The following is a 12,022-nucleotide window of genomic DNA, read 5'->3' as shown; positions in this document are numbered from 1 at the left end:
TCAGCACCACACAAATCAGTATGCTGCCAAACAGCAGCTCACACATTTTTAGCTTACTTATTCAATATATTATTCTACTTATTAGAAAGCAATTACACTTATTCTTTACCTGTAAACAGCAATTGCGGTATGAATTACACTCTGTTGCCTCCTCTCCGCTTGGGGTACGTTTCCCTCCAAAGAAGTCAGGAAACCCTCCTAAGAGAGGCGCACCTTCCTCCTCTCTCCCCCTTTATGGAAGTCTCCTGAGAAACTCCACCTTTTTAGGGAGGAGCTGACAAGAACCAGGCAGGACATCTGAGCCAAGGAGAGATTTACAAGCCTGACAGTTCAACAATAGAGTCTGAATGTTGATGTTTCCCAACGAGCTAAATTCACTGAGATTAGTTTTTAGATTAAAGCCTGAGGGAGAGCCCTCTCCAACCAATTGGAGTAATTGCCACGCTGTAACTTTCTTTGTAATATGGCTCACAACTACTGGTGTGTATTACTAAATATTTTAAGTTCTTAGTCCAAAATTCTGCATTGTTTATAAACTTGGAGCTTTGTTTGGGGAAATATGTTAAAATAATAAATGATTGACTACATTGCAGATTTTCTCGGTTTCAGTGTAGGGACAATTGTAATGAAAGCGAGTTTTGGAGGCTGAGCTTTATTGCAGATTTTCTTGGTTTCAGTGTAGGGACAATTGTAATGAAAGCGAGTTTTGGAGGCTGAGCTTTATTGCAGATTTTCTTGGTTTCAGTGTAGGGACAATTGTAATGAAAGCGAGTTTTGGAGGCTGAGCTTTATTGCAGACTTACAAAAACAAGAGTGAAAAATGAGTAACTGTATCCATATTGCCAGTCTGTGTTAAGTGAAATTACATTTTTCTGAGGGGTATCATTTGCAGCATTTCACACATAAAAGTTGTATGTCTTAAGCCTGCTCACCATTTAAATACACAAATCGAGGTGTTTTCTCGGCTTTCCTGCAGAGCTTTGTCTCACAAGCCCCCCTGGATCTAGCCGCAGTGAGTTTATGAGCTCTCCTCAGCCGCCGGTACAAATTTTGACAGAAATCATAGATCAGAGCCCTCAGCCACGACAGTTCACAGTCCGGTTTATCGACTGAACCGCGCATTAACGCAGCAGGCTGTGACCTACAGCAGACCCATCTCCCTTTCCATCACCCTGTCAGGGCCAACTCTGCGGGCTCCAACGGCCAAACCCTTGCCAAGCGACGCTCTCGAACAACCCACAACCGGCCCACTGCGGAACCCGCCATGTCGGTGCAGGAGCGGTTCCACCTCACACGGCGGTGCCCGCGCACACCCCACCGCAGCAGGGACCGCACCAGCCCATCAGTCCATTTCTGCTTCAGCTGTTACTGGCAGGGTTGGTGTTCCTCTCCCGGGGGGGGGGGGGGTCCACGCTGTCAGCTCAGGTGTCATTAAAGCGTCAGGGAGGGGAGATGAGCCAGAGAGCCGCTGCGGTAGCTCCGGGCTGAGGTGGTCGCGACCGCTGAGGGAGGCGGCATGGCGGAGCCAGCACGGGCCCTGCCCCGCGGCCTTGAGCCAAAGAGGGGCTGAGGGGGAGAAGGCAGGGACGGAACGAGACCCGGCCCTCAATCCTGCTCGGCGCGGCGGCCCCGCTGACTCCGGTGACCCCCATCCCACCGGCTGCCACCGGCTGCCCGAAGCGGCAGAGCCGCCATCTTGCCGCCAAGCTCGCCCCGCACCGCCGCCGCTCTAGGGTAGCCCTGGCGGGATCGCGCCCGATCTCTATGGTACTGAGGCCCGTCCCCGGCCGTCTCTATGGTCCCAGCTCGCCACCGGAGGCGTATACCTCCACGGCCCAGACGTACGCTCTGTCCCGCGGGCCGACTCTATGGTTGCATTTTCTCGCCCCTCTCCGGGCGCTGATTGGCCGAGAGGACGGCTCTCGCGAGACCCGCGCGCCTGCGGCCTAGGCGGAGGCGGCGGAAGGGGCCCGCGTTCGTGCGTCGGCAGCCGGCACCGCGGCGCGCTCGGTAAGATGGCGCCGGCGGGTCCGCTCCTTTCCCTCGGGGGACGGGGACTGGCGGGGTCCTTCCCCTGGCCCGGCGCGTCGGCTGGCTTTCGAACGCTGAGGGTGGTGGGGAGGCGTTGGGCCTGCGGCGAGCGGGGCCGAGCGCTTGGGTGGCCCGGGCCCCGGGGAGGGCCGGGTCGGGGGGGGGCGGGCAGCGCCTCGGCGGGCCGGTGGCGGGCGGCGGGGTGAAGGTCGGGGTCCCCCGGTGGGTTCGGGTCCGCCGCAGCCCCGTTTAGTGGCGGGAGCCCTATTGCCCCCCCCCCCCGCCGCGTGGTTGGGAGCGGCGTGAATGCGGGTCCGGGGAGCGATGGACCCCTCAGCCGGCCCCGGGCTGATCCTGCCTCCCGCTGTCCGACTTACCCCGGGTGCGGTGTGGTTTTGGCGGTAGTTCAGAGAAGGAAAAAGCGGCTGGAAGTGGGCCGGTGCTGAGAAGGCGCGCTGCCGCTCGTGTCTGCCCGAGAGGGGTGGCGGTGCCTGTTGCTGCTGCTGTTGTTGTTGTTGCCGCCTCTCCTCCCCCTTTCGCTGCTCCTGTGATCGTGACTTGAAGGTAGAAATGGTTAAATGCCGGCTTTAACGAAGCGCTTGGCGTACGAATCTGAAAAAATAAAAACCAACCCACTGCCGGGAAAAATACTGGGAGATAACATTTTAGTAGCGTTGACAGGAGTACTTCTGGGGACAGGGAAGCTAAGCTAGCATAAGTCTCTTAGTCGTACGTTGGGTAACGTATCATGTGCAGTTTTGTAGCTGTACAATATATGGAGCTGTTCCGTCTTAAGTTTTGGTGAAAACTTTGAAGCAAATATTGTCTGCGTAGGCATTGCTTTAAACGTTTGTTACAATTTTTCTGGTTAGCTGTCAAACTCTTTGATTCATTTGTTTCACACTGTGATGCTGTGAGTCCTGTATAAATTCCAAACGAGACTTACTTGGAGTGCATTTAAGAGTAAGTACAAGAAGATGGTGTTTCAATTTTTTATTCTGACGATTGATGAAAGCAGCTTTAGAGACCGGCTAGTAGATGTGAAAGAGTGCAGGAGCAAGGAGGAGGAAAATGTAAAATTGTGGTTTGAGATAAAAGGGTCTCTTTTGGATTATTAATTTAAAAGATCTCATAAAAAAGATATAAAGGTGGTAGTAACACAGTGCTTGCACACGTTAAACTTACTTCTTCTTGAATCATGTTAAATGAGATGCTTTTCTTTTCTTGTAGTAAGAGTCCAGGATGAGTTATGCAGAAAAACCTGATGAAATCACGAAAGATGAATGGATGGAAAAACTTAATAACTTGCATATCCAGAGAGCAGACATGAACCGCCTTATCATGAACTACCTTGTTACAGGTGAAAATGAGTAGTAATGTTAGGAGGCTCTTAAATGTATGTCACTTATTTTATCGAGACAGACAGTTTTGGCTAGAATATGCTACTAGATGGAGTGAAATTAAGGGCTTTGAGGACTTTGTGATTGCTGTTGGCTTCTCTTAGCAATGTACAACTGCTCTTGCGTTCTCTTAAGTGGAAACTCGCTAAGATTCAGAGGCCGAGTAGTTATCATGCGATAGAAGTGACATTTATTAACCTTAATGCTTCTGCTAAAAGATATAGAAAAGAAAGTGTTTTCTGGAATGCTGTAAACAAACATGACCCGCTTCTGTATGATGTCCTTTTTTGTGTCGTTAAAACAGAGTTCAAGATACATTGCAGTTGTTAAATAGCACTCTGAAAGTTGCACAGAACAACTATCAGAAGCAAGTTTTAACTGGCTAGAAGGATAAACTCTAAAAGGGCACTGCTGTCAAAATAGTTTGAGACCAAAAATATTAACCCCTTCAGCGTATAGCCTAATTTTATACTTAGAACAATCAAAAACCCTCAGAAATCGTCCCTAGCAATTATGATGCATACCATCACAGTAAGCTATATTAGGGCGGAGGCATTCGTATCCGATCTACACCCCTGTTTACATTGGTGTGTAGGTGAAGCCTCTGGGAGGAAGGAAGAGCATCTTAGTGGGTGGCGTAAATTGTTTTTGTGTATATGAAAGCGTGACTTAGGATTTAAAATAGCTGTTAGAACTTTAAAAAAATATAGCGTTAGTACAAGAAAGCAAAATTAATTTTCTTTTTCTATTTCTTGTCAGTAAAAACTGCTAGGTCTGTGTAAGCAGATTTGGGGGCTGGAGGAAAAAGCAAAACCACCCAGATTTTGAAAATGTGATTTTGAAAATCCCATTTTGGAATAAGTACACTGCTCTAAGTATAAAACAAGCTTTCAAGTTAAGAGGTGGCGGATTACAAGTTGCATGCATCCTTAGAGAATGAGACCACAAGAGTTAAGAATGAATTAAGCGTGTACTGTTAGATGCCTGTTGGATAAATGCCTGTTTAAATAGAGAAGAATTTTTTAGAAGTTCGGACTTAATCTTTAAACGCCCAAAATGCACAAGCAATACTCAAGTCTTTTCATTTAAGCTGATGGGTTTTTTTTAAAGTGTTTCACAAAATATATTTTATAGGTAAAATATTTCTATTTCAGAGGGCTTTAAAGAAGCAGCAGAGAAATTTCGAATGGAGTCTGGAATTGAACCCAGTGTTGATTTAGAGACTCTCGATGAAAGAATAAAAATTCGAGAAATGATATTGAAAGGACAGATTCAAGAAGCCATTGCGTTAATAAACAGCCTCCATCCAGAATTGCTAGATACAAACAGATATCTTTACTTTCATTTGCAGGTAAGGACAGGTGGCACACTTTATCTTTGTTTTAGAGGTTGCTGAGAGACTGGAAAAAGTAGTGCAGATTTTAGGAGTACGTTGGGAGGTTTGTGACTGAATATGGATGCAATTTCAAGTGTTTGTTCTTGGCATCGTTTTGTAGCAACAGGAAACTTTGTGGCGTGGTGCAGAAACCATCATACACAATTAGTAACATGAAAACTTGTAACAACAGCAGTGGTCTGTGACTTACCAACTGCCATTTACTGTTAGACTGAATTGCCAGTAGTTCCTTTAGTAACACATCTTTTCAAAACGTGTTACTGAAAAGCGTCAGGTTACCTTTTTCAGTAGCTTTTGTAGACAAGTGTGCTGCTCCTTGTCTCACACATTGAGAAGAATTGACCTCAAACTGTCAAATTATGGATTAGCGTTTGTCTCAAATTACACACTAATGTCTGAAGATTACAGTCTTGAAATACTGAAGATTTGTTAATTTGTTTAGCTAATATTGCTGTGTCTTTCATATATAGCAGCAGCATTTGATCGAACTGATTCGGCAGCGTGAGACAGAAGCAGCTCTGGAATTCGCTCAGACCCAATTAGCAGAACAAGGCGAGGAGAGCAGGGAATGTCTGACAGAAATGGAGCGTACGCTGGCTTTGCTTGCCTTTGATAATCCCGAAGAATCACCATTTGGAGACTTGCTTAACATGATGCAGCGACAGAAGGTAGTCCTTTCTCAAAAGGAAATTGATGTCTTCTATTCGTATGTGGTGAAAATAATGTCCAAATATTTTTGAAATGTTTAGAAAAAACTTACATAGTGGTATGCAAAAGAACAGAAGTATTTCTTAAACAAGATTAAAAAAAAACTGGTGTTACTGTATTCAACTACTTGGCTCTCTTCCTTGTTTTCTCCAGGCTCATAGTCTATGGAGCTTTGTCCTGACAACTTTCTGAGGAACTAGTACACTAGGTGTGATCTTTTCAATGTCTGTGTGACATTAGCGGTGTTAATCATATGAAAACTATTACTGAACTCCAGTATTTCTTTTCCAGGTATGGAGTGAGGTTAATCAAGCTGTTCTAGACTATGAAAATCGTGAATCGACACCCAAGTTGGCAAAATTACTGAAACTACTACTGTGGGCTCAGAATGAGCTGGACCAGAAGAAAGTGAAATATCCCAAAATGACAGACCTCAGCAAGGGGACGATTGAAGAACCCAAGTAAAATGTGTGCAGATGGACATCAAACAATCTTAGTACTGCACAGTATACATTTATATCAGTCTGTGACTGAAATATTTTTACTACAGTACAGCACTCAATTCAGATTTTTCAATGAACATCTAATTTGAAGGGAGAAAAGTCCCTTTTAAATGCTGCAAAAACTGCATTGAAAGGCGCTGTATCTCTTTGAAAGTCTGACTTAGGCTATGCACTATAATACATTTTTAAAAAACAATTAAAACAGGACAGGAAACATAGCATTTTTAAAAGTACAGAACTCAAGCTTTCTAATTGGCTACTGATGCCTAGTTTAGTGGCCAGTGAGTCGATACGGAGTTATATTGGCAACTATTCAGTTAAGTTTAACTGTCTCCTGTTTGAAATGTGTATATAGAACAGTGAATATTTTCTACCTTTAAGTTATAGCCAGATATACATTCCCCTTAAAAGTAACTGGTCAAGTTTTCATCTATAAACTTTGCAGTAAGGTCAACCTTTTGCTTAGGAAATAGTGTACAAACTTGTAAATCATAATTTAAGGACTGATTTTTTTTTTTTTTTTTTTTTTCCTTGTTTCTGACTTTTTGGTGCTTTATATGGTGAGAGCTATGTTCATAACGGATCAGTGACCCATCTTTTCAGGAGGAGTATTGTTGGAAATAAGTTTTTTCTTAATTTTCATAAATGACCAAAATGGCCCCCAGAGGCATTTGAGGGTTTTTGTTAACAGGGGCCTTTCCCCCCTATAATAAATTTGCAGCTGTAGACACTGCAGTGATTCCAGCAGGCTACTAAAGCTTTGAAGGCCACTGGATGTTTGTAAGCTGAAGGACATGCTTGTGTTAGGAAATTAAGTGGAGGGGAGAGATGCTCGTTGAAGCCTCTGATGCATCATCTTGTGCAGGATCTGCCTTCATGCTTGCTGAATAAGAATTGTAGTTTTAGAGCTACTTGGGTTGTTTTTAGCCTTGAGCTGAGCAGAGCAGGGCTGTCTAAAAACAGAAATTCCATTTTCTCAATTCTTCCATACCTTTCTGAAGAGATGCAGTTCATCTTCACCTGTATTTGTTTACTCACTGTCCTCACTCTAGTTAGGATTATAGTTTTAATGTTTTACATGTGAAGTCCAGACTTTCAAGTCAACAAATTGTAATCTTCTGGGTATGGGATGTTCTGGTCGACTCAATTTTGCAGCACTGTACACTGGTATATATCCAGTGGTAGTAAGCACTAATCTCGCCAAATCGATCTCTAGAGTTTTAGGTCCGTACATCAAGTTATTACAGATTTGCTGAACAAAGACCGAGCTGATGGGTGAAATAGCTTAACATCATGAAACTGGCAGTTGTCACACCAGTCCCATACTGTACATAATCTAGTCTTGTATGGTAGATATTACCCTGTAGAATGAAACTTAGTTTTCACTTAATTTTACTGGAATACTTACGCATTAAACTGTATAAAGCTTTGCAGATACACCTGACTTACGGAAACTAACAAAACCTGTTACTGATTGCATTACTGTGAACACTGTTTACTTGTGTAGCTATTTTTTGTGGGGGGAAACCGTAGTTTGTTAAGCAGCTATTAGAGATGCGGAGCGCCAAGGTTAAGCTAGATGATGGATATAACAAAATTATTTGTTCCCATTTATTACTGATCATTCTGTTCTCCACTTTGAGGCATTTGTGGTATGGAGGTCTTAACAAACAAGCTATCAGTAGCCCCCCCCAACTACAACAGTCGTCTGGCTTTCCTTCACCCAGGCTGGTTATTCTAACACCAAACTTTTAACAGTTGTGGGTTTGGGGTTTTTTGGGTTTTTTTTTTTTTTTTGGGGGGGGGTTGGGTTTTTGGGTTTGGGGTTTTTTTGTGTGTGTTTTTTGGGGGCTTTTTCCAGTCGGTTGATGTCTGAAAACCATGTATAACTTTTAGTTTGTGAGAAACTGTATGGTTAATGTAACTTTGTTTAATAACAAACTAGAGAAACAAAACTGGAATAGCTCTAATTTCTTCATATATAACTGATCAGCTTTTCCTCTGTTCTGAGACTTGCATTGTTAAATCTCATCTGAAGCTTCTCCCGGATGAAGTGGAAAGTGGTGCGTTTTTGTGGCATGACTAGCATTTTTCTCCATGAGAAATGCAGTATTACAGTCCTGGTTGAGAAGTTCACTGTACTTCTAGAACGCTACATTAATTTCATATAGTATTTGGGCAAAGATTGAGCATAGATTACTTGAATTTTCACTAGCTTGGTTATTTTTTTTCCATTAAAAAATAAACATGTTTTTTAAGGGGTTTAATATAAAATTAGTGTAGAACTATTTCACTTTGGTTTTATGAACATGCCACATTGATAAGCAGCTTTAATCTGTAAAGTTTTTGGTAACTGCAAGAAAATATTCGAAAGCTATGCATTTTAGAGAAAGCATAAAGGTAGTGATATTGGTACTTCTAAGGATCTTTATATTAGTGTATATAAAATAGTTTGCATATACAAATATAATATATAATCTGTTTGAAATATTCTTGAATGGTAGGGGCTGTGAAACATATAATTTATGGAAATATTGTACACAGTAAACAGACGTCTCAGTACACGAATGAACTTTTGTCATATGCATGAGAAGTGTCTTATTTGGTGACTACTAATGAATGGGATTTTGTTAACCCATTTTTGTTAGATAACCACTTTAACAAATACTATTAAATGCCACTTTGATCAGTTTGCTTTAGTGTAAAAATACATATTTTGTTCCCCTTAATTTAGAACAATACGAAAATAACTTTTCTAGGAAGATTTGTTCCAAACTCAATGGTGGCAGACAAATCTGGTAATTAAACGTGGTACACTACACTCATTCCTCCCCCAGCCTTTCCTTTGTTGAAAGCAAGATTTTTTTCATTAATGCTATGGACATGAAGAAGTTGGGTTGCAAAATACCCTGTCTTACATGCCTCTGCAGAAAGGCTGTATATCAAGTGTGTTTTGATTAGGCTACAGATCTCTCTCTCCTTTTCCAAAACCTATCACCTCGCTAATAACTGTTGTCTTTGCTTTTACCATGTTTCTTTTCTGCCTGTCAAATCTAAGCTAAACTGTGGTTGCTTCTGTTGTACAATGGAGTCATTTGTGAAGGGTGGGGGATAACAGGTTTCCATGAGGATGAAGTACTAGTGGTACTTTCTGAGAAATACTTACTGAACTGTTTTAATTTTATATAGCTGGAAAAACAGAGGCTGCTGCACAGAAACTAACAGCAGAATTTTAAGTAAAGCATTTCCTCTCAAGACTTTTGAAGAGGCAAACATACAGAGCTTGAAACCAGGTGAAGTACCTCTTTCTCTTTAAGATGATTTCATTGAAACACTTTCAGCTCCTTCCACCCACATTAAAAGAAAAATGGAAATGAATGTGGAGAGCACTTATGTAGCATTTAAGATATGTGAAATTACCTGGAAAGAGTTCTGTCTCCTTTCCACTCCTTGTACATATAGGGGAAGCCATTACATTATTCTAGGATGATTTTATTGTTTTTAATTTGTAAAATTTATGCTTTGTATGCTTGAGTATAAGCTTAAAAGCATTACTTAAAAAAATCCTTGACTAGTAGATGAGTGTTGCTCGACTTATTTCAAACCACTTTCTGTCCAAGTTCGTTACGAAGCTTATTAAATTGAGTTGGAGCGTGATCCCTCTGTGTCTTATCTTCACGGGTAACGGGGCCTCCTGCTGTCAAAAGCAGCTGAAAGCATCCTTGAGATAGTTACCTCAAAGAATATAAAAGCATATGGAGTCATATATTTCCCTAAATCTGCCTTTAGGCTACAGCAAGTTGAGATGGGTTTGGACCTGCACTGTAGGTCTCTCTTCCATCCAGAAGCAATGTCGCTGGTCAGTGTTTGTTTCTGCTATAGTGTTCTTAACGAAAAGGGACGAGTAGGGTTTATAGCTGTTGCGTGAACAACAATGTCCCCCCACCCTGCTCGTCAGCTAGTTTGCTTTATGTGCTCAGCTGTGCAGAGGCAAAACACAAAGCTTTATGAACAGCACCCTCAAAAGCATTTGTATTTCTCAATAGACACGTTGAGGTGCTAGAAACTATTTTTATTCCTTTCCTCTCCGCTCCTGCCTTCGGGTGATTAAATTAAGGACAAGATTGGCCAAACTACCGGTGGGCTGCACGTTGATGCGTTCAGGCACCTCAGAACCAGAAAGCCCTGTGCATTCTCTGTCATGCTCTTCATGTTAAATGGGGATTCCAACGATATGCAGCTACCTTACACCCAGCTGGCTGAATTTCTGCATGGGAGTTGCTATTCATTTGAAGACAGTCTCAATTTGTCAACTTTTCTGAGCATTTCCTTATTTCTCAGCATATTGCTGTCTGCAGCAATTTTGCAAAGTTGCATTATTTAGCCCTAGGAACCACATGCGTTTTCTTCAGACTGGACAAGTTGCATTGAAACTGCTCTTGGTTAGCAGGGAGCGTTCAAGCTGCAGTTGGACTGGCCTTTCAGGAGACAGTTGTCCTTTATGGAATGTGTGAGCCTATTTCTCCTTTCACACCCCTTCAGGATCTGGTCGCAATGGGTGCTTAACTTTGTAAAATCTTCAAGTAATACAACCATTGTGTGGATAAACTTCAATGATAGTAAATCTCACCCCAAATAATAACCCAATAATCTTTTGTTTGGTTTAATCTTTTGACAGATTAAGCTGAACACAGGAAAAAATAAAGGAGATTGTGTTCTTGCATAAGATTATTTTCTTTAGTCAGCCCCTGTCTTCTGAACTGATTCCATTTGCCATTTAGTCAGCTCGGTGGGAGGTTTGCTTCCAGAAAATTATGCAGCAGTAAAAGGAACGATGGCCATGTTTTTACTTTTTAAACTTATTTATGTGCGTGTGATGGATGTTACGCTCAAACACTTTTTTTTAACTGCAGCTGGTTTTGACAGTGAAACTAGCTTCATACGCGAGAGGCAAATTAGTCAAAGCAGCTATTAATTGAAGAGGTAGTACTGAGCAATAAAGGAGAGGAACTGAAGAGTACAACAAATAAAGAAAACTTTGTGCGATGTGCTTGATTTCCAAATTGAATCATAATTTTAGTAAGTTAGTAGCCACTGTTGCAGTGTCTGTGTTGGTAGTGCTTGTATCCCACAGCAGTGAGACTTAACGTAATACTAACTCATACACGGGTATGAGTTAAGTTTTCTGTATCTGTGATGACTGTACCGTGCCCAAGACCTCTTCAGTTCTTTTTCTGAGCTTATTACATGCATTTCACTTCTGTAGTTACACTTCTGTAACTCATCTCCCCTCCTGCCTCAAATTAGCTTAATCCAAACTTACACACTATTTAAAAAAAAAAACATTGAACAATGGTTTTGATTTTTGGCTGCATTTTACCACGACTTGGCTCCCTCTTCTGGAAACGGGCACAGTAGCAGAGTATGTACTTTATAGTTTCCAGTTTCCAGTCTCCTGTCCAAATGAAGGGAGGAAAGCCTAAAACTGGATGAAGGCTAAGCCCTGTGGTTACTACACATGGTTCCCCTCAGTTTCCACTTGTACCAAAGCTTGTTGTGTTTGTTTTCTCTGTTGGTAGCAGGACTGCGCGACCGTGCGTGGCTATGCCACAGGCCTTTTGGGGTAGATCTCGTTCCTCTGAGGAAGAAATGCTGAAGCAAAGGACAAAGTATGATTTTACGATTTTTGCTTTTGTCAGCCCTGGTGACCTCCTTCTTCTGGAGTTGTCTTTATGGTGTGTGAGGAACCTTTTTGCTATTTCAGTCTCTTAAAGTTCAGCTCAATAATACTGTTAACCCTCTTGATTTAAGTAGCTAACTACTCTTCGGGGACCTGCAAAGTATTCATGCTAGAAGAATGGGTGAGTTAGCTAAACATTAGTCTGCTACAGACTTAATTTTAATGAGCATTTACAGGTTGCTGGCTGCAGGAGTAGCAGCTGGGAGGTGCCTGCACCTGCGCCCTGTACTTTTTTGGTGCAGCC

General features: G+C 42.3%; 1 protein-coding gene across 2 annotated transcripts; it reads left to right on the top strand.

Annotated features, from left to right (window-relative positions):
* The first annotated feature begins 1,891 nt into the window (after positions 1–1,891).
* On the top strand, positions 1,892–9,695 carry GID8 (GID complex subunit 8 homolog). Of its 2 annotated transcripts, XM_041122716.1 has the most exons (6): positions 1,969–2,010; positions 2,904–2,994; positions 3,262–3,391; positions 4,586–4,782; positions 5,298–5,495; positions 5,827–9,695. In XM_041122716.1, the coding sequence occupies exons 3-6, from the start codon at positions 3,274–3,276 to the stop codon at positions 5,998–6,000; spliced, it is 687 nt and encodes a 228-aa protein (XP_040978650.1). In that variant the 5' UTR covers positions 1,969–2,010; positions 2,904–2,994; positions 3,262–3,273; the 3' UTR covers positions 6,001–9,695. The 2 variants fall into 2 exon arrangements, with proteins under 2 accessions (XP_029865723.1, XP_040978650.1); XM_030009863.1 differs by lacking the exon at positions 2,904–2,994 and having other exon boundaries at positions 1,892–2,010.
* Positions 9,696–12,022: the final 2,327 nt, after the last annotated feature.

The sequence above is a fragment of the Aquila chrysaetos genome, chromosome 3 (genome assembly GCF_900496995.4).
Source record: "Aquila chrysaetos chrysaetos chromosome 3, bAquChr1.4, whole genome shotgun sequence".
Classification (NCBI taxonomy): Eukaryota; Metazoa; Chordata; class Aves; order Accipitriformes; family Accipitridae; genus Aquila; species Aquila chrysaetos.
Note: the sequence above shows the minus strand (reverse complement) of the source record. Positions and strands in the feature narration are given on the sequence as shown.

What these genes read in the sequence shown, in the direction of transcription:
- GID8 (XM_030009863.1), top strand. Translation starts at nt 3,274, where the DNA reads ATGAGTTATGCAGAAAAACCTGATGAAATCACGAAAGATGAATGGATG. An exon ending in CATGAACTACCTTGTTACAG is followed by an intron (nt 3,392 to 4,585) that starts GTGAAAATGAGT and finishes TTTCTATTTCAG; the next exon opens with AGGGCTTTAAAGAAGCAGCA. An exon ending in ACATGATGCAGCGACAGAAG is followed by an intron (nt 5,496 to 5,826) that starts GTAGTCCTTTCT and finishes TTTCTTTTCCAG; the next exon opens with GTATGGAGTGAGGTTAATCA.